This window comes from Amphibalanus amphitrite, unplaced genomic scaffold (assembly GCF_019059575.1).
Source record: "Amphibalanus amphitrite isolate SeventyFive unplaced genomic scaffold, NRLGWU_Aamphi_draft 000463F_arrow, whole genome shotgun sequence".
NCBI classification, from domain to species: Eukaryota; Metazoa; Arthropoda; class Thecostraca; order Balanomorpha; family Balanidae; genus Amphibalanus; species Amphibalanus amphitrite.
Genome location: NW_024881957.1, coordinates 179,457 through 206,840, shown reverse-complemented (window position 1 = coordinate 206,840; position 27,384 = coordinate 179,457). Strand labels below are relative to the sequence as shown.

General features: G+C 48.1%; 1 protein-coding gene across 1 annotated transcript in view; it reads left to right on the top strand.

Moving 5' to 3' along the window:
• LOC122391957 (stAR-related lipid transfer protein 13-like) overlaps window positions 1-27,384 on the top strand; it is a 33,119-nt gene that overhangs the window by 3,668 nt on the left and 2,067 nt on the right. Inside the window, exons 2-10 of the mRNA XM_043386338.1 lie at window positions 17,505-18,039; window positions 18,490-18,678; window positions 19,016-19,154; window positions 21,688-21,831; window positions 22,677-22,893; window positions 23,575-23,779; window positions 24,187-24,488; window positions 25,088-25,715; window positions 26,819-26,933. Of these exons, the coding sequence (XP_043242273.1) occupies window positions 17,505-18,039; window positions 18,490-18,678; window positions 19,016-19,154; window positions 21,688-21,831; window positions 22,677-22,893; window positions 23,575-23,779; window positions 24,187-24,488; window positions 25,088-25,715; window positions 26,819-26,933 (2,474 nt within the window). The remainder of the gene's footprint in view (window positions 1-17,504; window positions 18,040-18,489; window positions 18,679-19,015; window positions 19,155-21,687; window positions 21,832-22,676; window positions 22,894-23,574; window positions 23,780-24,186; window positions 24,489-25,087; window positions 25,716-26,818; window positions 26,934-27,384) is intronic.

The following is a 27,384-nucleotide window of genomic DNA, read 5'->3' as shown; positions in this document are numbered from 1 at the left end:
GCAATGCTTATCCGATATAATAAAACGGTGTCCAATGCCTTGGAAGAACTATAAAACATATTCAGCAACGTATAAATTTCTGATACAGGCCATGACCTTTCACCTTGCCTCCGGGGAGGACCGCTCAGGAAGCCACATACCGAACGAATCGAGGCCTCGCAGCGCGGCGGCATGGAGGTGGATAAACCATCGCCAGATCTTTCGGTTGCTTATGTTGAAGAAGGGGGGGGTGGAGGGTGAGGGCTGTTTTCAACCCACTCACCAATCCTTTCCTTATTAACTTATAGCTTACCGAAAAATGCAACACAATGGTGGCCGTCACGAGATGTAGCGAAGAGTGCCTCAGCCACACCGGCTTTGAGTAAACTTTAAGCTTTGGAATTCAGGCCAGTGATCCTGAAGCATTATTTTATTTTTGTCGTGCATAAGCTGGGATGACGTGGTTCAAGTTAATTGCGAAGAAACGGTTTTAGTTTCAGAACATTTATGAGGCTAGTCGCGCCAAATAGTATACGTTTGTTGGAAAACGTCAAATAGAATGTTGACGTGCTATCCAGATGATGGAATTTATTTGACACAAGAAGTCAAAAAGTGGCATCGGTTAGTCATCCTGCATACCTATAAATCGATTCGTCACCTTGGTTCGAGCTCAATAGTTCTTTTCGCGGATGATCGGTTTCGTTTTCTTTCTTCTTTTTTTTTTTGGGGGGGGGGGGGCAGATTATGAGCCAGTAACCACCCTCCCCAGTCCCCCAAACAACAATTGTTGACAAAAACTGTGATGGCCTAAAAATGCCCTCAATTATGTTACGTAGGGGAGAATGAGGTAAGTTGAGCCGCTTTTTGTTTTTCGTAAGCTACAGGCTAACTTCTGATCATTTTTCTGCGTTTACGGGTTGGACGGACAGAGTGGTGATTTGCGCATGTAATGGTGGCCAGAAATGTTTCATACCGCTTATTTTTGTACTGAAAAGGCTACGTCAAAAATGATATTGCACGTTGCTCATCTTACTCCATGGGCGGGGTAAGTTGAGACACGTCGTGGGGAGAGTTGAGCATGGATAGAAAAGCGAACCTTTTCTTTTTGCGGGCGCGGCGAAGAGTGGGCTCTTTTATTTACTCCATGGCATGGATACTTATGGCAAAGTTTTTTTTCCTCCATCAAAAAGTGACTGATTTGAGCCTTCCAATAGCTCGTCAAGTTTTCTATCACGGAAGAAATCATTTTATCCTTCAGATAATCTGCAAATCACTTACAACTTGTGCAATCAACAAAGAAAAACAATTTCCTACCATTTTTATTCAGCAGAAACAAGCGCAGCTCAGTTTGGTTTTCGACAGCGGAGATAACAATTGCTTATCCGGCTCATCTTCCTCCAGGTGAAAATGGCTCATCTTGCCCCACCCGTGGCCATTCTCGATTAATGACACCCGCTAAGGAAAATAACCATGCACCGCAGATAACAACCATCTCATTTTAAAGGCAAAACATGTGCTAGTTATCAGGGGCGATACCACATGTTACCGGGTGCTGAGCGTGAGAACGTTGCCGCCTCACGTGAAAGACTGCAGCATCGTAAGCGAACGACACATGGAAGCTCAAGTCAATTAGCGCCATAGGAGCTGAGAAACATGGGGTGGCTAAACTTGCCCCTTGGCTCATCTTACCTCACTCTTCCCTATTTGGGGCTCTCAACTTTGATTTGTTAAAGTTTTTTGTCTGCTCATTATAAAAGCTGTCAAATTTGCCGTATCATTAAACTTTTATTGAGTTTGTATTTCACACTTATCTAAAATGAACAATTTTGTCACTGGCTTCTTTTATGAATGGAATTGGATGGTCGCATGAATGAACGAATGAATAGCTCCATTTGAGCATCAGCTGCAATCAATCCTAAAATTTAATCTACCAGTCTGCAACGAAAAGGTTTAAAAACCAGTGCAAGTTAGGTGCAGTTTCTAATCTATGCCGTTTTTTTATTAAGTGTCTCATAGCTCAACTTAACTTATCAACCTGAGTAAAAGATAAAATGACTTTAAAGTCCCACTTGTCTCATAGCTCCTTAATCCAGGATTGGAGGATCAAAAGCATGCGATAGCATGCTTTTGCGATAAAAGCATGCGATAGCATGCTTTTGCATCCGGAAATTCCCATTGGTGGGTCGCTGAAAAAAAAGTTCGGCTGAACCTGTTTGTCAGTGAGTGAGTATGTGAGTATGTGAGTGAGTTTGTCCAAGCTTTTTTGGACCTGGAGTCAAAATGGGTGGACCGATCGGGACGAAAGTGGGACCGTTTGATTCGTCTCCGGCGAGGTAAACTTTTGGTGCTGGCCTCGGTTCGCTCGGTGCTTCGTGGCACATGCTATTCCGCTTCAAAGTTTCGGTGACACGAAATTTTTTGTCAAGGCTACAGGTCAACCCGAGGTCACGGGCAAAGCCATACTGGCGGGACACATCGGTAACACCTTGAACCAGTTTCCAGGGGGGTCACCGTCTGCGAGGGGTGCAGGCTGCACGTGCTGGGGTCGGAAAACCGTTTTGACGTGAGGTCCTCTGGCTCAAAGAAATTTTAAGCTATCAACCTCAAAATCGGTTCAATGGTAGTCCCAGGCAAGGCCTCCAAAATAATGCACATTTCATTGGGCTATGGATCCTCCAATTCTGGCCCAAGGCAACGCACGAGCGCTGCCGGCATCTAGTCTTGAGCCGCTTATCTTACGATTCATTTTATGTGGTGCTTACATTGTTCGAAAAGTTATAGTATTCGAGCTCGTTGGTCTTAAAAACTGCTATCGAAGTAAATTAAAGTGCTTCGGGCTTCGGCACTTAAAAACCAATCGATATTTAACCCTCACCCACTTAGGCATTTCTTTTCAGCGTCTTACATGTAGCGGAGGGGCGTAGAAACCCTCAGCCATTCGGCCCTTGATAAAAATAGCCAGAGCTTCGCTGAAAAATAAAAAAGAGCGAGCTGCTCGTGACGAGAGAAATCCGATGATTTGAGGGTCCTGGTCATCGCTGACGAGAGAAAGCCAATTATTTTTATGTCCTGGTCAATGCTGAGATCCTAGGTTACTGGTTGACCTCCCAGATCAGGTTAATAACCCAAAAGCACGGAAAATTGGGTCCTGCTAGAATTTCTACAAGTGAAGTTTGCTGGGACTTGGCTTGTTTCTGACTCCGAATTTGTACTTGCTTTGATTAAAGATGATTTACAAAGCATTTGGGGTAGGACGGGTCACGCCAGATCACCCATTAGGCGTTCTGCCGGCTATCCATAGAATGTTAACCAGCACTTACAGCCTTGCAACATATTGCATAAGCACTGTAACTGATACCTAAGTATGCCTAGTTTCCAAATGCTAAAATGAGTGCTAAATTTCAAACCAACACTTCCTAAAAACCACAGTAAAAAGGTGTAAATTTAAGGAAGTTAACCGAAATCATTTCAAGTAAATGACCTTAACCTGAGTTTCACGTGACCTTGGCACCACAACAATCAATGAGACAAACATTAGATAGTATATTTCACATGTCGTCACGTTGCTAATCACGAAACGACTATGGAAACACACAGAAGATGTGCGCTGACTTTCAATTGCTATTCTGGCCTGACATGATCTTGAGAAAAATAATCACAGGTTAAAGGTAATTTGGTTCAGAGATTTAAAATTCTCAGACAAGATGGAAAAATGATAAGGGCTATTGAATTTTCCGGGAAGTTGTAAAATTGATTAACCCGGCCGGGCCCGGGGGGTAATCCCAACCACCGCAGCCCGGGGGGGGGGCGTTTTTCGCCCCCCCTGTCTAACTCCGTAAATAAGGGAGCTACGGAAACAAAAGCGATACCAAACGAAAGGTCCTTACGAGACGATTCTAAAGCACCTAAAATTTTTGACCTCAGGTCAATTTTCAAGGTCAGAGGTCAAGGTCAAAGGCAAAAACCGGCACATGTGTAGTGATCTCAAAGTAAGCCTTCTAGAAGACGGCAGGCGGCATCAAACCGGCAAAATTGGGTGTCAAACGGAAGAAGAGAATCTGAGGATTCTGAAAATGTGCTCAAAGTGAAAGGTCAAGGTCAAGGTCACGCTCAAAATTGACCTCAAACTTGGCACTTTTTCGCACATCTTGCGTGCTAACCTCCAAGATGTCTTGGAATGTTTTGAGGCTTATCAGTTCCCTATTTGTGGTTCATCTTACGATACAAGGCTGCTCAAAGGTCAAGGTCACAGAAGAGTATCCTTGCTAGAGGCTATTTCACTAATTCAAGTTAGTAATAATAAATAAGACAATTTTGCCATCCGGAAGCTCTAAATGAAAACTTAGAGGAAAATAGATGCCAGATTCGTGATCAGCGGGTACAAATCTATCATAAACGACCTTTCATGTGTCAAGGTCAACCAAAGGTCATTCGAGGTCACATGAGGTCAACATAAAACTTGACCTTTTCCGAACAAAATATATATCATTCGACGCGGCTTGACAAGGCGAATGCAATGGTACCACTGCCGTAGCTCTAGGACCATTTTTGTCGAAGTTATTTGCGAAAAACTAAAACCACATTTCGGGGTCGTTGACCTGACCTCTGACCTCAGGTCACCAAAACTATTTTTCTATTTTTCTCTAGGTCAAACGCTATACAACCGTGCTCGTAATTTGTATTTATCTCTAAAACTCTATTTTTAGCAGCTATTTGAAGTTTGCGTCTGTGACGCCGAAGTTTGCCGTGCAGGGGTCTAGAAAAATGGACCTTGTGACGTCATCAAGGGGGCTAGGTCCAAATTTTTTACTTCAGAAGATGTCAAATTGATGGGAGAAAAGGTACTGAAAGTTTCGCTTTCCTATCCCTAAGCGTTCGGGAGCTATCGCAAATATTCGCCAGGGGGGGCGAAAAACGCCCCCCCCCGGGCCCGCGAGGGTTAACTCCAGGGCACCAAAGAATCGTCGCAATCCTTCGCTTTGCCGCGATTTATTGGTGAAAAACAGGGGGCGCGGTCTACTTACCTCTACTTACAGGTATGTGTCGTGAGGGCTAATATTCATTTTATCTGTGTTGATTAATATGTAACAATTTCTACATGAACTGAGACCAGTCCATAAGAGTATGTTTTTCTCACGGACAATGACAATATAAAAACAATGCGAATAAAACCAAACGTTTCGGACAACAACGCGCCTTCGTCAGTGGAGAAAAATAAGTGTATAGGTTTAACATCGATGAGAACTATATGCGGCACCGTCTCGGTCTGGCCAGCCGGGTTGCCGATAAAATACACAAATGTTTATAAGCTTCCATGATGTGCTTAAAAGACTGCTGAAAATATATCTTTAAAAAAATAAAGATAACTACTTCATCGATTTTAGCGAAAGAAAACATTTATGCCTAATTACTTATTTCTTGCCACTGACGGAGGCACTTTTTTGTGCGAAACGTCTGGTTTTATTCGTATTGTTATTGTATTGTCATTCCCTGTGAGAAAAAAAGGATAACTTCAGTTAGTAACCATAACAGCGAAACGGCTCAATGTAACACAATTCACTGTGTATACGAAACCTATAATTGTCCCTAAGAATAATGCTATTTGCAACTTCTAAAAAGATACAGCCTATACAGCTTAGGCATACATTTTTTTCTGCATTAAGATAATATTCATTTATCTCCACAGAATATGGTAAATTAGTGCTGCTGAAGTTCGCTTTCAAAGCGTCTCCTCCAGACATTCCACAGCTCTCGTGCCATTTTGGATCACGGAACATGGCTGGGCGCAGGACAGGCCGTCTGCGAGCTTGGACGGACCACGTGACCACCTCCTCCCCTCCCCCTCACTCCCGTCCCCTTCCCCAGCAGGGCGTCCGATCTAACCGCGCCCCAGGCAGTCGGCTCGGTCCGACCCTCCCATGGTCGAGCCACAGCCCGGTGCCGCCTGAGTTTGTGCCGGGTGCAAAACTGGAGCAGTAACTAGCACCGGAACTAGTAGTCAGCACGACCATCGTCAGATGGCAGGAGTAAATGGAATAAGCGGTTCCAGGTTTCAGAAGGAATGGGGCAGGAAAAAGCGCTGAAAACAATGTTTTGCTGATATAGCCATAAAAAGTTCACTGAATTAGGAGAGCAGCACATCAGTTTAAAGCCCTTCAGATGGTGGTTTTAACAAGCACACAATCATTTCCCAATTCGCCTCCAACGGTGTCACAGGCAAAAAATACGCTGAAATACTAGTGTGTACAGAAGCAACTGCGGGTCCCTGTACCACCAAACACTACGCACAATGACAGGACGAACACGCGACTACACTATTCCACCGCTAGGACATAACGGAGACATATTAACTGACGACTTCGAAAAAGCGACGCTATTAAACAATCATTTCGCCAGTCAAGCGACGGTCGACTTAACCGGCACACACAGACATCCACTAAATCATGACTCAGACAGAACGCCGGTGCCCACTCTGGGTGAACTGATGACATCCGAGAGAGAGGTTCTCCAAGTACTAAATTCACTCGATCCTAACAAATCAACGGGCCCCGATGAAATTCCAGTAAAACTTATCAAGTTAACCGCTCTCATCATCGCAGAACCATTGTCCAAACTTTTTAACATGTCACTAAGTCAGGGAATTTATCCATCGAAATTTAAAGAAGCAAACGTAAAACCAATTTTCAAAAACAAGGGATCACCTTCTGACTACACTTGTTACCGTCCCATCAGTATACTTTCATCGTTATCTAAAGTCTTCGAAAAAATTGTCTTCAAGGGTATATATTCCCATTTACTGAATCATTCTCTTTTGACCGACAAGCAGAGTGGGTACCGGCGTAACCACAGTACAGAACAACAGCTTTTATACCTGACTCACAACTTGTACAAATCACTGGACATGGGACGAAACTTTACTGCTATCTACATGACTTTACTTTACTGCTAACGACATTTCTAAATACTTTGACAAGATCTGGCATGACGGACTGTTGTACAAGAGTAAGCACGACTTCGGAATTACTGACTCACTTTTCGACTGGTTAAAATCATATCTTTGTGACAGGACACACCGAGTACGGATCAACAGCACATTCTCGGCCACTAAAACAATAAATGCGGGCTGCCCGCAGGGATCCGTACTCGGGCCTTTGCTGGCACTTATGTATCTCGACGGACTTTCAAGACGAATAAAGAATGACATTCTCTTTTTCGCTGACGACACATCTATCTACGCCTCGCACACGACAGCAGACATTGACGCCGTACAGCTATCACTACAACAAGACCTCAACGAAATCCACAAATATGGTCGAGAATGGGCAATTACATTCAACGCTACGAAGACCATCCAGCAAACATTTTCACACAGACATCAGTACACACCACCAAAGCTCACTTTCGAGGGCGCAAACGTACCCATTCATGAAACTCATACTCACCTTGGCTTGACACTTTCTAAGGACCTACGCTTCCACCAACACGTCAATGCAATATGCAACAAGGTACACAAATCACTCAGTCCACTCTACTCCATTGCACGTTACATACCAAGGCCCATTCTCGACCAAATTTACAAGACGTACATAAGACCTTACTTTGACTACTGTGACACAATATATGACGGACACATAACAATACAAGACGCTGCCCGACTTGACACGCTACAAAACAGAGCAGGGAGACTTGTGACGGGGGCTATGTTCAGGACGTCAACCGAAAAACTTCTACAAGACTTGGGCTGGGACAAACTGACTGTAAGACGACAAATACACAAACTCACTTTATATCATACATTCACTAATCCAAGACACCAAACGCCAAATTATATCACGATGATCATGCCAGAAACACGTGCAGAAAACACCGGCAGAACACTACGGAACTCCAACACACACACCATGCCTCCCAACCGAACCACATCCTTCCAGAAGTCCTTTTTCCTTTCAACAGGCAAATCCTGGAACCAGCTTCCCGAATCCATCCGATCCCTTCCTCCTCGTTCCTTTCAACGAGAGATCTCGAGGCGACTGGGGGTGCCTGGGCCTTCTCCCTTTTACAAAATTGGCACTAAAATGGGCAATATTTTTCATTCTAGGCTACGAATGCAAATGTCACAACTAAATTCACATTTATTTCAAATACAAAGGCACGATACACCTGAATGTGCTTGTGGTTTTGAAACAGAAAATATTCATCATTTCATTCTCGAGTGTCCCAACTATAATTTGCAGAGAGAGGAACTTTACCGGGACATGTTGCAAATGTTTGGCGAAAATTTGGGTCAAATGTCAACTACACGGTTATTACGTATTCTTTTGCATGGCGACGATCTTGGCGGCGGGGACTGTCGTGCGGTGGCTCAGCATTTCCAAAATTTCTTGCTTCGTTCGCACAGATTTACCTATTAATTTACCTACCTCATTCAGTTTTGTGGGCGGCGTCCCCGGTGGGCTGAGTGACGTCAGCGTGGGTTGGGTCGGTGGCCTGTCGTGGCGGCGGCAGTGGTTGTTTTGTTTCATTACGCTACGTTACCTTCATTACGTTGTATGTTTATGTTATATTCGACGTTGATCTGAAGGCTATGTTCATGTTGTTTTATGTTTATGATGTCTATCTGATTATGTTACAAGAGGTGGTGCCTAGAGTCAAGCACAATGTGCTTTTGCACCACTCTTATATTATTTTGCTTTATCTCTGTTATTCATGTTCATTTTCCGATCGTTTTACTTATAGGTTGTCGATGCGCAATAAACATTCTGGAATGGAATGGAATGGAATGACGGCTTTACTGAATTTATGATCGGATTTACCGACATAATGAGGGAAAATTCAACTTAAATGAAACATATATGTCACAACTAATGTGTGGTGATTTTATGCGTCTAAAATACCAATGAGCATTGTTTTGGTTTCTGCTGAGAAATAAGTAAACTAGCAAATAGGGGAGACCCGGGAGGTATGGGCCGGTTTTGTGAAAAGGCATTTTTCTTCCAGTGGGCAGTGGCTAGACCCGGTTTTTCACTCTGTGCATGTGAAATTGCCTTTCGCCTACAACGTGTGCCTGATATTAGGCATCTGGGACCAACTATTTTGTCTCGAGATAACTTTCAATAACTCATGCGCTTTTTCGATCCATCAAAATACACCGGGAGGTATGGGCCATGGCCCAGGAGGTATGGGCCGGTGCCATGTTTCATATTCTTTTCTCGACAATGAGAATATACTCGTAGCTGGTAACTAGCTTGATCTATCTTAGAGCCCAGGAACCGCATAAGCGGCCAACAGCTTACTTCATGGAGGTCACTTGGGCCCATATGTATTTTGGTAAACTCAAGCATGCACCATGAAATTAGATCAATAATATTTTTCTGTTCGAATGAAATTTGAAGTTAAATTTTCGACCTTGCGCGACAAAAATAAAACTTGTTGACGGAGATATTCAATGAAATCAACATCTTTATTTATTTAGGATCAACGGGGGTGGGTGGCCCGAACCTCCCGGTTAGGACGCCAGAATGTGCGTAGCCTCTCAGCTCATAATCTTGCAAGAAAGCTTCAAATTGTCTATCCAGTCTTAATTTGCATGCTTTAAACTTTATGTTAGCGATGGTCTGACATCATAAAACGAGCCTGGTTCAAATTTATCACGAATTTTCTGTATGTACCGTATTTTACTCGAAGAGGGCAAAAACGCTTTATCACCGCTCATTGCCAAAGAAGACTGAGGAAGATTTTGAAAATCACGTGGGATGTAATCACTGAATGGCTGCTACCAGTTAACGCCGTCAAATGTGTAAAAATACGCAACACTTCTTCAAAACTGCGATGGCCCACATAGAGATCTTATATACATAGAGATGACATGCACTTAAAATCGTGGCGATTCAGTGGGTCTTTTTAAGCAACTTATTTTCAGTCAGTAGCGTGCCAATATGGCTGAGGCATTGTTAGTCTGAAGAAATTATTACGTAGCGAGCGAAGCAAGCGTAGTCTTTCGTAGATTAACGGAAATTTCTGAGTATGAGCGGCCGGCCGGCCGTGGTTACGCTTTTGCGAGGCTTATATCTCAGCAACCACTTGACCGATTTACATTTGATGATTTTTCTAGGGTAGCTTCATTCCTTCTACCAAGTATTGGACTATTCTCGATGCATGTGGGTGACCGCTTATGCACGTGCCACGTGCAAAACGAAGAGGTGTCAGTTTTGCAATTGTTGCAATATCTTGGTAACTACTTGGCCGATTGCGCTGAAAGTTGGTATGTAGATAGGCACCCACTAGGCAATGCATATCCATGTGCCACAGTTGGGGTGCTGCTGCACGTGCGCACGTGCAGGGGTCGATTCCAGATCTCGAGAACGGCTGAACCGATTGTGCTGAAATTTGGTACATGGTTAGGGACCAGTTGGTATGGTGCCGTGCAAAAGTCAGTTGTGACCCATTTTGCACGTGTGCACGTGCAGAGTGCCGCTTCCAGATCTCGAGAACGGCTAGGCCGATTGCGCTCAAATTCGGCACATCGCTAGGGACCGGTTAGTAGGGTGCAGTGCACAAGTTAGTTGGAGGTGTCCCTGGCAAATTCGCTTGTCCAAGGCCCACCCTCTCGCTCGCTCCGTTGGTCGCCCCAAAAGGCGTTTTACTGGTTAGAAATATTGCTGTTCTTTCCTGGCTGATTTCATTCCTGAGGTAAGCAATGAAATTTGTAGCATGATTTCATTTTGTGTTTTTATTGAATTCCTTAAAAGCTCGCCTAAAAACATTCTCTCTCATTCAGGCTCTCATCAACCCGGCAAGCGGTGGACCTCCCGGCCACCTTCCGCGCGGTGGGGGGGGGGGCATTTTTTGCCCCCCTCCCGTATCTCCGAAACTACTGGACGGATCTGTAACATTCAAACGATGTTCGATAGCCCTGTCAAATTTGTCGACGGAACTCCAATTTCATTGACCTCGGGCTCACCGATGACGTCACAGGTCAGGTCAAAGATAAAATGTTTCGCGTACGTTAAAAATAGGACGTACGTTGCCTAATATATGTTGTTATTAGAGGCCACTGATAATACCATGTCAGGTCACAGGTCAGGTCACCAAGGGTCAGCACATGAACCAAATTTACTATTTACTAGGGTTGTGCGATGCTTGTTTTATGGCCCCCCTGACATGGTCCCCCTCCCAAAAAAAGGTTACAGGTCTAAGATCATTTGGGTCAGGTTCATGGAATTTTCAGGGTAGGTTCCTTGAGATTTGGTCAAGTTTGGCGCTTTCGGTCAACCGTCGTGAAAACGGCTGTTCTGAACTTTTCTGAGCACCGTGCAAGCTCAAATATACATATGTTGCATGTTCCCATTCAATGATACATTAACCCTCGCCGGAACTATTGGTTTTCTACATACGCGCCGGCCGGGGGGGGGGGGGGGTGGTACGATTTCCCTCGCCGTTTCGCCCCGCCCCTGATGAAGCTAGAGCGTCGCGGAAAAAAACAAGCGTGTCCTCCGTTACAAGACGCAGGGACTGGAACCCGATTTTAAAGGTAGTGTGCCACCTTTGAAAGATTTCCCATTTTATTTTTCCTAGGATAAGAAGCTTCTGTTTTTACCTAATATCGCAAAAAAATCAAAAATGGGCCTGGAATAGTGCCTTTTTTTCGCCTAAAAGTTTATCGGTTTTTCGATATGTATAACAACTGTAGTGGTCTGACCTGCAAACAGGCGTCGGCAACAATCGCGAATGCGGCGCACATGTGACAATAAGCAAAGGTCATTATAGAGTTACGACGTACGGGAATGAGTTATCAGCTGTCTAATCGTAGACAACACAATGTCGAGCCTTAAACTGTAAGCCTGTAAGCTTTGGGCGCGGTCTACCGAACCACCTAACAGGCGTGTTCGAAACCGCAGGAGATGATGATGAACGGGTTTATCGAAACTTGATTGGATGAGCATATCGGTAATAGCGATTTCAGTGTGTGCATTTATTGTTCATAGTGGTGTGAAATGTGGTTGGGGTACGACCGACAACCCGTCGGGGCGAATTTCGAATTTGAAAGAGGTCATGTTACATAGTACTCGAATCGGCAGGTCTTCCTGAGTTTAGTGGTGGCTTTCCCGACTCGCTAACTCAATTTGATGGGGAGTTATTGATGAAAAACTCTAATGACCCAAGTATATAACTGCAATGAAAACCGTAAGCCTCATGCTAATAATTATATTCAAAATAGGGCCAAGAAAATAAGACATGTTGGCCAAACTGACAAACTGACTTTTGTCAAACCGTCTTACGGTTTTCATTGCAGTTATATATTGTGTAATCATGGAGCCTCAAAACCGCGCTTTCTTTAATCAATGACCCAAGTGACCATAAATGACGCCACGCAATGTCAACAATGCAAAAGTGAAGCATCGGACCTTGCAAGACGTGCAAGAAATCACGATTCCATGTGCTGGAGACAGCTTGAGATAGTTCTCGGCGCTAACATAGCAGTTTTCATTTTTCCCCATTGACTTATACCTAATGGTGAGGTCACGTGGCCGACCTGACCTCATGTGATTTTTAGGGAAAATCCGAGATATATGTACAAGTTGTGAGACCTCTGGATGATACTACATCCTGTAAGTTTCATCTCCCTGTGAAAGTTCCTCTGGCACTGACGGCGTTGCGAAGTTGTGACATCTGAGGACTGTGCAGAGGTTCACTTATGACGTCACAGGTCAGTGACCTGACCTGACCTGAAAATGCGGTTGGTGTCACAAGATGCGGCTTGGATCAAAGGTCAGGTATGCCAAGTTTCAGCTCTCCATCGCCTGCGTGTTCGGAGCTATCGTTAAAAACCCTATATGGGAGGCGGCACCCGCCCCCCCCCCCCGTCGGACGGCGAGGGTTAATGATACATGCAGTACCTGATACGAGCATAAGGTTAAAACATGCCTAATTTCATTTCAATAATAACGCTCGAAAGCGTCACAGCTAGACAAAAAAGAAAAACTGTACTTAAAAATAAGCGGATGTGAACACAATCTCCTTGACCGAATCCTTACAAAATGCAAGTCACGGGCCATGGCACCCCAGAAAACCTTGCTTAAAAAGACCCACTGAATCGCCACGAAATCAAGTGCTTTAACATAGGCGTGTCATCTCTATGTATATAAGATCTCTATGATGGCCCATACCTCCAGGGGGCCCATACCTCCCGGGTCTCCCCTACATAAAAGAACATACAGATGTTAATTAACACATAAATAATTATTCATACGCCGCAATCAATAAGTCCAAATTCCTTAGCTAAAAACAGAGCCCAGTAACATTCCAACAGCAGCTAAAGATGCCGCGACCTCATAGCATGACGGCAATAGCATCACGCGAAGGCCCAGTTTGGTCGCAGATAACACTCGTATTGGTGTCGCTACCTTGAGGACCTCTGTGTCTGTCTCGGTGAAATATTGTGATGGTGCCGGAGACATCCGCATTGAGCAGTGGTGCGGCGTAATTTATGAAATCCTATGAGTTGCCAAACACAGCGTGTTGTTCCATTTGTGAGTGGACGCCTACATTGTTTTCGTTTCTTGGGAATAAATAAATCATCCGTTTTGGCTCGCACCAAAAGTGAAAGGACTGCATACCTATACGAAATCATAATATAGCCTGACAATTTTTATTTGTTTGTGCTAGTTATAACCTTTCCCACTAACTGGGATGCTCAATCTCGCGTACAATTCACATAATTCGTTCTTTGTTTATTTAAGTATCGGGGCACGATAACTGTTAGGTCGATAAGTTTCGCTCAAGCAAATTATAAATCACTCGTTGCAGTCAAATATGCCTAAATGCTCGTATGTAGTTGGATTGGCTGTAAATTATTTCAATATTGACCAGTGCTGCAACTTTATCCCACGCCAAGGTCGATGTCCTTCGTAATTCTTGATTAAAAACGTCTCAATGCGGAAATTAATATTGAGCTCACCGACTGACCCCAATTAAGCTCACCGGATGTGATCGAGTGCCATTTTTAACTCCGTCTTTAGCTACCGTCGTCACAAATGCCCCAATCACGACAGAGCTCCCGAACCGTGCACGATCCTGTCCGGTCCGGTTATCGCTCCGACCCGCAGCCATCTGCCGGCTGTCCGACTCGGAACTGAACTAACCCGTATAGCTAGCTATAGATTCCGTTTTGAACGGCGAAATCACATGTTATTCGAATACGCCTGAACGCAGCGCTCTTCATGGGACTGGATTACGTTACCAAATGTCGAATTTTTCGTGATGTTAGACTCTGCTCCGTGTCAATCTCCCGGGACTCTTCGTGGTGTAAGACCCACGAAGTCTTTGCAGATTCCTGTCCTAATCTACTGGACCTTGCTCCGAGCTTCTAGCTCCTCGTGTTGTTGCACGATTTTTCGCCCCGTTTCGACTGCCGTTCCTCACCGTTCCGCCCCATTCCGACCCCGTTCCGCCCCGTTCCGACCCCGTTCCTACCACCGCTCCCACCCGACCGGCTGGCCCCCAGACCAGCTCTGTGTTGGCTTTGGAACCGGTTACCTCTAGCCCGTCTGTGGACGTCAATACAGGGTTTTATGTCGCAGTAGCGGGGCACTGGCGCCTCAACTCGAGCCCAACATCAGACTTTTCGTGTTCCTTGGCTGGCCCGGCTGCTTGTTGCAGCTGTTCACGATTTTCTTCATGGCTGATGAAAAGCGGCGTTATGCATCAAGATTAAAGGGCAATCTCAGTTAATTGCGTATGCATGTTCCATGACACTCCAAGCAGGTTGCAAATATAACGAGTCAGAAATATAGCGCAACAGGTTTTGCTAGTTTTCTTTTTGCTGCAACCTGCTTTGCTTTATCTGATACAATAAACCTAATCCCATTTTTACATTAAATGAAACACCATCAGCGTTTTCTCCTCCTATACATCCGGTGAAATTTCATAGGATTTCTGTCACGGAGGCCCTTGCTATATAAGGTTCTGGCAGGCAGCGATTTTCTACGAGCATCATCTGCCCGTCACGTTTCGTAGACGGAACGCCTATCTTACATAAAACCAACACATCGTGGCCCTGCATCGACATGAGCCGAGCTGCGGTTTTAGCGACGTCGAGGCACTGCAGCGCTCACGACTCGACATCGGATTTTCTCGGAGTCGACTGCTTATGATGCACTTTTCAGTGCATTATCGTGTGCACAAAAGTAATATCTCGCAGAGCATCCCAAACCTAGGCTTATCTGTTTGACATATACGAATCCTTCATGAAAATCGGAAACTATCGGATCAATGGAATGGTTGATAGGTGCACTGCGTTACTATTCGAAGTGCAGGCGTATTTGTATGGCTTTATCGCTTAATTATTTTTGTCGGATCAAGCGAATTATTTTGCTTGTCCTTATTAAATGCTCAGCTTCTGTAATTTTCCCAACAACAGCAAATAAACTAAACCGATGCGTTTACTTGGCTTTGGTGACTTAAATGTCAGTTATTTCAGCCAGTCCTTGCCTGCTCTGCATATGCAAATTTTATATTATGTCACGCATGATGTAATGTCTAGTCGCGGTGTCACGATACATAGGTATGTACACTACATACCTATGACATATTATGTTACATTATGTTATGGAGCTAACGCTCACTGGCTAGTATAGTCATTGCAGTGGCTTTGGGTTTCTCCCCATGACTCGATCTGATCCGCTGCGGTTTTTAATCACCTCCGCTCTACAGGTGGTAGCTGGGGCATTCCACGATAGATCGTACCACTTTTTTCCAATTTGACACCCTCATCTCTCGGATTTTAACGATAATTGGTCTAAGGGGTAATCAGGGGCTCTGAATCCTCCTGTGGAAATTTCAGGCTTATCACATGAGTAGTTTTTGAGTTATAGTGTATAACATGTTTTGGATCTTGCGTTGCAGCGCCAAGTTTGGCGGGCTGTAACTCTAAGACGGATAATCCAAATGCCAAATGTTATACGGCATTGAACTTGCATTGAAACAAAGAATAATATGCATTTTTGAAATTCTGAAATATAAACTATTTTTGATATATAACACCTCGAGCTTCCTTTCATTTGCATTTTTATGCCTTTGGGACCACATTTTTTTGAATTTTTATGTTCTTAAAAGCATTTTTGGATCATCTTTAAGTAGTATGCAAAAAATTAGGAAGGTGTTCTTTCTATAAATGTACTTATTTTGCGTTACCGTAATGGTCTCAAATTGTGATTTCGGGAAGAGAGCCTACAAATGGCGTAGTAAAGCTGCCTAGTGACATCACTGGTTACTGAAAGTTCAATTGAAGTCATTTGTGCCTGACTTATGCATTGTTGACCTTGCGTGACGTCATTCGTACGTCACTAGGGTCATAAGAGTTTTTCGTCAATAACTCTCGATCAAATTGAGCTAGAGAGACGGGAAAGCTACCAATGGACTCGGGAAGACCTTGCGAATCGAATGATGTGCAATATGATATCATTCACCCAGATTCGTGGCCTGACCCGACTGTTAACCATCTCTGTGGCGGCGCTGTTTGTCCAGCGCCGCGCTGGTTGGCTTTGCCGCGGACTCGGGCGGTCACGTGATGCCCGGGGGCTGGCTGCCGGCTGGGCCACCCGGTCGGGGAGCGGAGCCAAATACACGGCATTGTGCTGACCCGAGGTCAGCGACTTATGCTGACCTCACCAGAACAAACAGTATACCATTCGACGCGCCGGAGCTAGGCAAACACAAAGATGCTAAAATCGCGGCTCTGTGACCATTTGTTGCGAAGTTATTTACCAAAAACCGGACCCGTAATTTGGGTCACTTGCAATGACCTCAGGGTTCACCAATAAACCCGAGACCTTAAAATGTGGTATCATTCGATGCATCTTGTAACGGCGCACATTCTCGTTTTTTTTCCGCAAGGTTCTAGCTCCATTAGAGGCGAAACGGCGAGCTGGGGTCGTACCGACCCCCCGGAAACCCATTTTGTATGCATTAAAATGAGGAACTTAAAGAAAGAACACCTTTCTAATTTTTTGCATGTCGATTTTAAATGACCTGAAGTTTATTTTGAAGAAATAAAAATGGCAAAAATTTTGGTCCCAAGGGCCATTATAGACAATTTAAAAAAAAATATTACGACTTTTTCAATATGTAAAGCTTTTCTTTCCAATTTTAAAAAAGCTGTATTAATCTTTGATTCATCGTTAGTTCAAAGCTGTTTACCGTTTGTTGCTTGCCTAGCTCGTTTTTGAGTTATAGCTCGTAAAACTCACCCTTACAATCTGAAGTTTAGAAAATATTTTGCAATATAACTCAAAAAATTTTCATCTGAGAAGTCTGATATTTTGGCAGGTGTTTTTGGAGCCTATGATTACCCCTAGTACCAATTTTCATTCAAATCTGAGGGTTTAGGGTGACGGGCCTGGTACGATCTATCGTGGAATGCCCCAGCTGGTAGGGTAGCCAAATGTTGACATCACGAGCCCTCCCCGGCTGTGCCCTGACGTCATCGCTTACCCCAGGTGTTGACGTGACGTCACTGTCTTCCCCAGGTGCACGAGGATGTGCTGGCGCAGCTGGCGCCCTCCGGTGACCCGTGGTTGTACGGGAGGCACTCGCAGCGCTGGCGAATGAGGCCGACTCTGGGCGCCACCGCCGACAGCAGCGCCCCTAGCGGCGGCTCCAACAGCACCCTGAGCTCTGAGTCCAGCGTAGGAGCGGCTGTGGCGCAGGAGCCGCGCCGCAGCAGTCGAGATAGGATTCAGGAGTCCGCCGCCGCCTTCCTTCGACGCGTCGAGAGCATGCGAGCTCGCCGACGGAGGAGGAAGACGGATCCACCCGGAGGTGACAGCCACCGCCACCTAGGTGGTTCGAAGGGCGACGGGTACGCCATCTCGAACATAGAGGCGCCCCTGTCGCTGGAGCGACTGGGCGGACAGGAGGAGGCGGAGCCGGCGGAGCCGTCCCCGCTCAGCCGCTGGCTCCGTGGAGGCAGCGTGCGGCTCGGCCGACGGACAACGGCCAGCTGGAGACCGAGCAGCCTCAACATGGGCCAGGAGAGCGGCGCCTACAGAAAGAAAGTACAAAGTACGTGCCTCAGATGCTGATGTCCGCTGGTCTAAGCACATTCCGAGCTATTTAAACTGTCGCCCGTCCGCCGTTTCCATCGTCAGGACAATCGAATCCTTCTCCTCCACGCCGCAACCCCCACTCCGGGCTGAACAGGCAACTTCAACTCATGCGGGCTGCTCCCTTGGAACGGCACCGCTGCTCCCGAGGGAGCGCACCCGTAGCCGGGTGCAGAGAGTGCTTGGGGGGGGGGGGGGGTCTGGTCGGATGGACTCAGCTCAGCCCGGCGACTCACTAGGGTGCCTGACCAGACCACTCCCCCTAATTCCTATCATCCTCCCGGCTCTGCAGTTGTCTCATTGGACCGAAAGAGCCTAACCCAACAAAACAAACAAACAAATTTAAGCTGTCAAGTAGGCTAGACGTTTCTCGTATATAATTCAACACCTACTTTTCGTTTAATTTCAGACAAGTTGAAGAAAAGGAAAGAGCTACGCGAAGCAGCCCTTCCACCACTGCACAAGTCCGCGTCATGTACGCCGCAGTCCGGTGCTCCTGCGCCACTCATCGTCTACAACCGCAGCTACGTGGACAATACAGAGGAAGAGGAGGAGGACGTTTCACCGTCCAGCGTCCGCGAGAACCGGGCCAATTCGAGTGAGTTGACGCCTCACGGAGTGGTCCCTGGTGGTGCCAGCTTTGTCGCGAACATTTCAGCGCCTGAATAATTTATAACGTCGCTGTTACGTAAATGTAGGACAGCAATCCAGTGAAGGCCTTGTTTCATTTAGCTAGCATCCAGCAATTAAATTAATAAGCTTGCAATGTACTATACTGCGTCAGAACCTTACAGGTCTTGCAATCTACAGCTTTGCAATGGACTAATATTACATCACACACTGACATTAAGCATGGTATGCTTATATCGTCAACAAGCAAGCCAGACACCCGCCTTCTACGATATAAAGTATTACAACGGCTCGGTTCTTTCCAGGCCCGATGATATCCGGACTGGCTCAGTGGAGGAACCGATCCAACAGCTGCTCCAACACCCTGGACCACGGCTCCGAGTGTTCGCTGGCGTCCTCGACCGGGGCGACGTCGCCCGACCAGGCGGACGGCAGGCAGCGCAGGTACGGCACAGAAACACACCCACAGCCGGTCGGAAAATGGGGTTCGTGGCTCTCAGGTATAGGCATACAGACACCCTATCAGGGTCGAGGAATAGGAGCTGATTACACTTTGACAATAGCCGGGCGAATCGAGCTCGGAGTTGTGGCTATGATCGTATGGTGGCCGCGTATTTTTGCACCAATATGGACTTAGGCACGTTAGAGGGAGATGACAGGCAGTCGAAGTGTTGTTCTGAGTATGATTGTCGTTTATTGACAAACTGGCACCATATTACTTCGTGTAGCTATGATCAATGACCTATTAACCCTCGCCCTGGCAGGGGGGGGGGGGGTCGATGCGACCCCCCCCCCTAAGGTTTTTCGAAGATAGCGTAAAAACGGCGGCGCGCAGCGCCGCCAAATTTGGCACAGCCTATGGAGCAACCTTTTTACATATGACCTGAAAATTTCAGGTCCGGGTGACCTTAGGTCAGGTCACCAGGTCAGAAAAACCGGTACAAGGTCATGGTCAAATTTCAAATTTATTTTTGCACCTGTCCAACTCACAGTTTTGCACTGATTTCCTTCAAACTTTCAGGATGTGCTAAGTTCACCGAGTTGTATAACATATAGTTCGGGTTTTTTGAGGTCACTGACCTGAGGTCAGTTAGAGGTCATTACGTCGTAATGTTAAGCCTATGGGAAAATACTAAATTCGGAAAATACTGGAGATATCCGCTTCGTTCTATCACTTTTGTGCTTTGAAACCACAGTACTCAACAGCAGGTCACTTGGTGCTTCTTTGTTTGGTGTACTTATCCATGGGTCAGGTCAAATGAGGTCAACTGAGGTCAAATGACGTTTTTGCCAATAACTTGGCACATAATGACGCTAGAGCTTAAAAAATGGTACCATTGTGTTCCTGGTGATCAGCCGAATCGAATGATATGCGATATGATGCAATTGGGTTAACTTTAACTTAATTTATTAATTTAACTTTACTTAAAATTTAAGAAAAACTTTAAGTATACTTAAGCAAGCTAAAAAATATATCATTCGACGCGCCTTGACGTGCTGAGTTCACTGGTGCTTTTCTTTTTGCACTATCTTAATTAGATCAAAAGTTATAAGCGAAAAACGTTTGACCTGTTTTTAGCGAAATTTTTACATTGATACCCCCCCAAAACCCCCCTAAATATTAACCTAGAGCAACAAAATTTGCACAGGGGCGAGAACTCCAGGGGGCCCACCTACCTACCGAATTTGGTGTTTCTAGGTGCCATAGGAGCCAATCGCGAGGGGGGTCGCATCGACCCCCCCCCCCTGCCAGGCCGTGTTATGAAAAATGCCCTGCCAGGGCGAGGGTTAAAATGCTCCTATTTAGATGTATTTATCAAATAGGCCATAGTGATATTACAACCCTTTCGTGTTATGCATCTATACATTATTTCAGGCATGTTTGTGAACTGAGGGCTGGCGACTCGCCTTCTCCAGAGCAGGAAAATTTATTGCACTCAGGGGAAGCGTTATGAACATTACTGTAACCCGAATATGTCCCACGCTGATGATATAAGAAGCATACTTTTCCCCTGCAAAACAACTTTGTTAACGAAATATATCGATTGGAGTGACAATCTCTTTGAGTATTTTTTAGTTTTTCTTCTTTCCTTTGTCGACAGTCGAATAAAATGCTGAAAAGAGAAGGAGTACATGGCACCATGATCAAAAGACATCAGCCTTTTGTAGCAAATGGCTATTACTGAGTGGCGGCTGTATGTCTTGGCCAGGGTCGCTTTTGTCCAGTGTCTGGCCCGAGCCGCCTGTTGGACCATCCAATCGATGTGTCGCTGTCGCGCTGTCCGTTCTGGTCGGGCGCACTGCCATTTCGCCGCCGCGGGCCGACCCGATGGAATTTAACACCGCCGCCGTCTGCTCCGCTCGGCCGAGAAACATTTCCCAGTCTGGATTAGCGTAAATCATATAAATGGCCGGTGGCGCGACCCCCTAAGGCGGCTGAAATCCTGCACTGCGGCCGGTGCTAGAGCCTCCCAGCATTAACACCGGTGTAAATAATTGCCGAGTTGACATTTGCAGTGGCTGGGAGTGTCGCGTGGTCGATTCGGCCATCTCTGAATGCCATCGAGCCGCCGCGCCGGTCTGTATTTCTGGTCAGTGGAATTTATTGCGACATTGGCACACGGGCCCCGAGCCGCAGTTCGTCTCTCACGGCTCAGCGGCCAGCGCTAAAACTGGCGGCCGTCGGTCCCCAGGCAATCTTCGTCTCCATGTGCCGTTCGATCTAGTCAACCGTGCTGTCAGGCCCAGCCACCTCAGAGTACCAGGCCCTTCTTGGTATTTTCATCCAGGACACCTCTCGACACGCAAGTTTTTTCTAGTTATATAAATTCTCATCCACTTGAGCATCGGCGAAGCTTACCTGCACGAGTTCGCCAAAGCCAACTGATGGCGCCTCCCCGGACAGTGTTTATGTAACCTCTGTGCCTCCGTCCGTCTGACCTTCTGCGGCTGACCTCATCCCCCGTTTGGTGCTCAGGTCGAGCGTGGTGCGGTGGCACAGTTTCCGGAGGGAGAGCGCGGCTGGCTCGGCTCCTCTGCCGCCCACGGACGGAGGAGACACCCCCGTCTCCCAGCTGACGACCGGTCAGATCCAGTCTCTGCGCAACCACGCCCTGCTCAGGTGAGACGGAGACAAGGGAGACACGAGGAGACAAGGGAAGACACGGGGAGACGGGTGGGGAGATAGGGGAGACAGGAGAAACGGATGGGAAAACGAGGGAGACGGGACGGAGACGGGTCGGAGACGGGATGGAGACGTGACGGAGACGGGACGGAGACGGGACGGAGACGGGACGGAGATGGGACGGAGACGGGACGGAGACTGGATGGAGACGGGACGGAGACGGGACGAACTGAGATGGTTAGAGGTGAAGAGCGAAGATGACGACGGATGGGAACCGGTGGTACAGAGACGTTCGAAGCCGACTGAATAAATTAAATCATTTATTTACGATACAATCCAGTAAAGATAGTGTGGGTCGAACCTATCAATAGCTTGCCGATGCTTAATATTCTGCAGCGCTTCAATCAGCAATTGGCTGGCCGGATGTAAGATATTTCGCTGTGAGGCACAAATCAAATTTCAAATGGCTACGGATTGAAACTTCGTTTTCATTTGCTCAGTCTGTTTTGCTGCAAAAGCTCAACGTCGGACAATTCTGAACATTCAGTATGATATTTGTGTTTTTGCCGTTTGCATAATCAAATAGGTCGACAGCATTAATTATTCTGAAGAGCACCCTGGCTACCGTTTGAGTGCCTCCAGCTCTTGCTATCTCGACAACAAAGCTCTGCATATAAATGATGAGAGCTCATCTCAGCTAACGGGGCTTAGGCTTCACTCGACGTCAAGTATTATTACTTTTCCGAAGTTTCGCTGTCCGTAACTCCCGGCTTCTAGTGCTAACGCTTGCTTCCAGTCTCCATCACCTACAAAGCGCTGACAGTCTCTCACCCTCCGTTCAGAATCACGACAGCCGTGCAGCGCTACTGCCCGTCCAAGTCTGCCGGCTGGGGCTGGGAGCTGCCCAAGCTGATGCGACGGCGGCGCGCCGACCCCGACTACCGCTCCCGGCGAGTGTTCGGAGTGCCTCTGACAGTGGTGGCACAGAGGGGCGCCGGACCGCTACCCGCTCCCGTCGTACAGGCGCTCGAGATGCTCCGCAGAACGGCCCTAGAGCAGGTGAGGACTGTGGAATGGAGGATGACGCTGAAGGCTGCTAAATGCTGGCGAGCGTTAGTAAACGCTGGTAAAAGTTGCAAAATGCCGTTGAACCCTGGTGAACTTCGGTGAACGCCGGTAAACGCTAGCCAACAATGGCGAACGATGGTGGACGTTCGTATTATCAGTCCCTCTATCATTCCCTGCCAGCTTTTTCTTTCGTGCCATTCTCGCTCGTTTTTTTTCTGTCCTCCATCACCTGTGATTGGCTCCTCATTTTCTTGTGTCGCCGCCATCTGCCGCCCGCAATTATGGCACAATGTCGCTGATTCTCGTCCTCTGTCTCCGCTGCCGCCCACTGCCGCCCACTGCCGCCCAATCAACCACCGAATGTCGCTCTTTGTCGCCCATCGGCGCCCCGTATCCCTTCCTCCCACCACAACTATTGAACCCTGCGCCGACGGTGGATACTGGCCCCGTCCGTCCGGCCCGGCTGTTTGCCGACCAAATATCGTGTTACCGAACCGCAATAGAGCGTGAGAAAGACAAACATCGATGTCGACGCAAGGCACAATTAAACGCACACACTTGCAGACGATATCGACGAGGAGTGCCTTTATGGGTGAAGAATGGGCCTCGGGAGACCATTGGTGGGTGACATTTCCAGCATTTACCACGGACCGTTTCCGCTCTGGTTTTCAGGTGGGCCTGTTTCGTAAGTCTGGCGTTCGCTCGCGAATCCAGCAGCTGAGGCTGATATGCGAGGCGGCCGGAGACGAGGAGCAGGTCACGTTCGACGGGTTCAGCGCGTTCGACGTGGCCGACCTGGTCAAACAGTACCTCAGAGAGCTGCCGGAGGTGCTGCTCACATCGCGAGTCTCACAGATGCTCATCACCATCTACCAATGTAAGAATGAAAGTTGGTTGAGAACGTAGTTGTTTTAACAATATAATTTTGTGGGATGTATTTTATACCCTTCGAACTAAAAACCTGGCGCCGTCTTATGCTAAAATCGTCATGTCTGAAAGGTCAGGTGTGACTCCATATTTGCTTAGCTATTGTATGACCACTCTGTCAGCTTTTATTAGTTGCGACGACGCCATAAACTCCTAAATCTGCTTTCTACATCACCATTAGACGTCATAACGCCGGATTTTATTATACCTTTATGGCGAATGCATTTCCTAATCAGTTCATGTCATTTTTGTGAAATAGCTTGTAAGAACTATCGGCTTACCTCCTTACAATGTTCAACTAAATTATAAATATTTACTCGCTATCTGTTTAACCAATGTATGGCTTCTGTCCCTCAGATGTTCCGGCCGAGCTGCGTTTGGACCTGGTCCGGTGCGCACTGCTTCTTCTACCGGACGAATCTCGCCTGGCCCTCCAAACCCTGCTCACCTTCCTGGGCGAGGTAGCAGCCGCCTCCGAAGCCAACCAGATGACGGCGCACAACCTGGCCGTGTGTCTGGCTCCCTCCGTGCTGGCGGTCACATCCAAACGTTCCTCGTCTGCCTCGCCCCGCCGCACGCGCCGGGCCGGCCTGCCCGCTCAGAGGGAGCTCGATGAGAACCGCGCAGCTCACGAGTGTCTGGCAGAGTTGATCAGACAGGTGAGTGGACGAGAGCTCCGGTCGCAGCGGACGCTTTGATCGCTGATCTGAGCGGTGGTCGCTGATTATGTTCCGGAACGATGAGCCGTTAGATGTTCTGGTGTTTGTAGCTTGATATTGGATTAGCTGAGGGCGTTGGAGCGATGAATATTGGTCGAGATCAAGCTTACTGATCTTACTAAAAGAGGCTTCTTTTAAAAGATGAAGGGCTCTGGGCCTAACCATCGTAAAAATAGTTTGCTTTATTTTTCACATCGGTTTTCCCTGTAATTCCACTCATTCGCCGAGCGGCTTACACGGGGCTTTTCTACATTTGCTTTATGACTGTCCCACGCTTTTCATCATCATTTAGCTTTTCTATTGTCATCCGTCCGCCTCATGACCTTTGTTTTGATCTCCGTCTGACATTTCATTTCCTGATGGGCTCACATGTGTATTCTTACTACTGGGTCATATTCCATGTGACGTTCGATTTCTATCATCGTAGCTATTTCTGCCACTAAAATCCTCTGTCTTCCATCTGATATCTTACCCCAGTGTGCCTCCGTCTTCTGACCGATACTGTCTTTTCATCTGACCGACCCGCCTCTCCTCCGCAGGGTGATGCTCTGTTCCGGCTGCCGGCCGCACTGCTCTCCCGGTGTCGGTTCTCCTACCTGGACGTGTCCCAGCCCGTGGCTCTCTCCTCACTGGGAACGGAGGAGCAGCCGGGCTCGTGGCGCGCCTACACCGACTCCTGCTGCACGGCACTGGTCAGGGAGGCCCGTGACAAGCCGCGGGGGTGGGTGACCGTGCCCTGCGTACCGGCCGGTGCGAGCTGTCCGTCTACCCCCACCACTCCCTCTACCAACGGAGGGTCAGCGTTCTCCGTCTTCTCTGGGTCTCCGAGCTCCTCGCCGCTGCCGCCGGCTACCACCGCGGACGTGGAGCTGGCCTATCGCAAAGTCGGCGACGGACACCGGCTGCGCCTGTGGAGGGCAGCAGTTGAGGTGGAGGCACCTCCGTCCGAGGCGCTCCAGAGGATCCTCCGTCAGCGGCACGCGTTCAACATGCGCGTGGTCAAGTGGCGGGTCGTGGAGCGGCTCGCTGAAGACGCTGAGGTGTACCAGTATGCTGTATCGGCCCCAGCGCCCCTGCCAGCCACAGAGTTCTGCGTCCTGAGGGCGTGGCGAACCGACCTGGCGCGCGGCGCGTGCGCGCTCGTCGAGACGTCCATCGAACACCCCGGTGAGTGACCGAAGGATTGTTTTCAGATGTCGGCGATATCGCGCCGTTTCGAGTGTTTACCTCCCGGGTCGGTGCCGTCGCGCCGGGTGGGCCCGTGTTGGCCGTCTGACGCGGTTAGCTCGGTGTCAAGTGACGCTGTCGGCCCACTCGAGCCGAGCCGCCGAGTGGAGCGACGCTGTCGTGACCAGGCCCGCTTCACGGTCGGCCCTATCGACCGGCCGGCGGTGGCGGCGGCTGGCGCAGCTCGGCACAGCTCTCCGCTGGCGACCCCGTCACCGCCGCGAGCCGCCCTAAACCCGCCGCCGAGCCATGCGGGCCGACCGGCCAAAGCCGATATAAATTGTGCCGTCTCGCCCAGGAAACGTTTGCCGTTTGGCTGTTATATAAGCCCCAACGTTGATGCAATTTGGGCTAAGCTCTCGCCAACTTTCCGTCTCCCTTTGTAATTTAATACGTACCTAGCCTGAATACGAATCCCGCCAAGATATAACCATCACACAGTGACATTTAACTACCATGTAACAGTTACGATCACACCACCTCAGATCCGGTATTTCTCTCTCGGAACTTGTCGCTGGCAATTTCCGGTCGGAAGTCGAGCCCGCTCGGCCCAGCTGTCAGTCCTACTGGCTTGTTACGAGTCCAAGCGAGCTAATGGTACCAGTCAGACTGGCTGCTCGCTGGTGACAACCAGATTAGTCCCATGCGGACGCAGACATCTCATTTAGTTTGCGCGACAGCTGTGTAACCGAGCCCGCTGTAATCTCGCTGGTCGAATGTGTGGTGCCATTGTGGAACAATGTTGACGGTCGGGGTCTGGCTCAGTTGCATTGGACTGTGATTGTCATGGAGTAAATTATACAGCGTGTTTGTTCCAGCGACAGACAAATGCCAATTAGTTCTGCCATATGGCTTGGATATGTTTGGTTTGCGGGCAATCTCGCTTGCATCTAGAATAAGCCACTTGGATGTTGACTGTTGTGCTTCCCATTTCAACTGTTGAACCGAATAGTCGCATGCGTGTTTGAGCGGAATAATCCGGCTGTGTCGCCGCGTCGTCTCTGATGTGGCCTCAGCCTGAACGTCCCGTTTCTCCGTTCCAGAGTCGCCAGCGGGCAGCGGCGCACGGCGCGGCGTCGTGCTCGCCTCGCGCTACCTGGTCGAGCCCTGCGGCTCCGGCAGGTCAAAGGTCACCCACTTCTCGCGAGTCGAACAGAGGTGCGTCGCCCCGCCCCCACGCGCTAACCAATCGTCCCAACAGGCCTCTCGACCGCCCACGTAAAGTGGCTCGGCCGGCGCCACCGACCCAAATCGGCGCCTAAGCGTTCCCGGGCGTGCTGCGGCGCCGCTCGTCAGACTGCAAATGACCGGGGGAACGAGTGCGGTGCTGATTTACGGCAGCCTCCCCGGCGGCGCCGACCATGTGAATTGCAAAGTGTTTCTATTGATGGCGCCGTCCGGGGCCGAGTCAGAGGCCATCCCGGCTGCTCGGGTTCATCATGGAAAGGCTGGCCGTCCACTAGCCATTCATGGGCCAGGCGGTGATGGGGGATTTGCATGCAGCGGGTGCGAGCCATCCGGCTGCCGCCGCCCAATGCTCGTGAATCGCTCTGATGTGTATGCATGAGCGAGCCGCCCAACACAATGGTCAATAGGCGTCTGTTTGAGA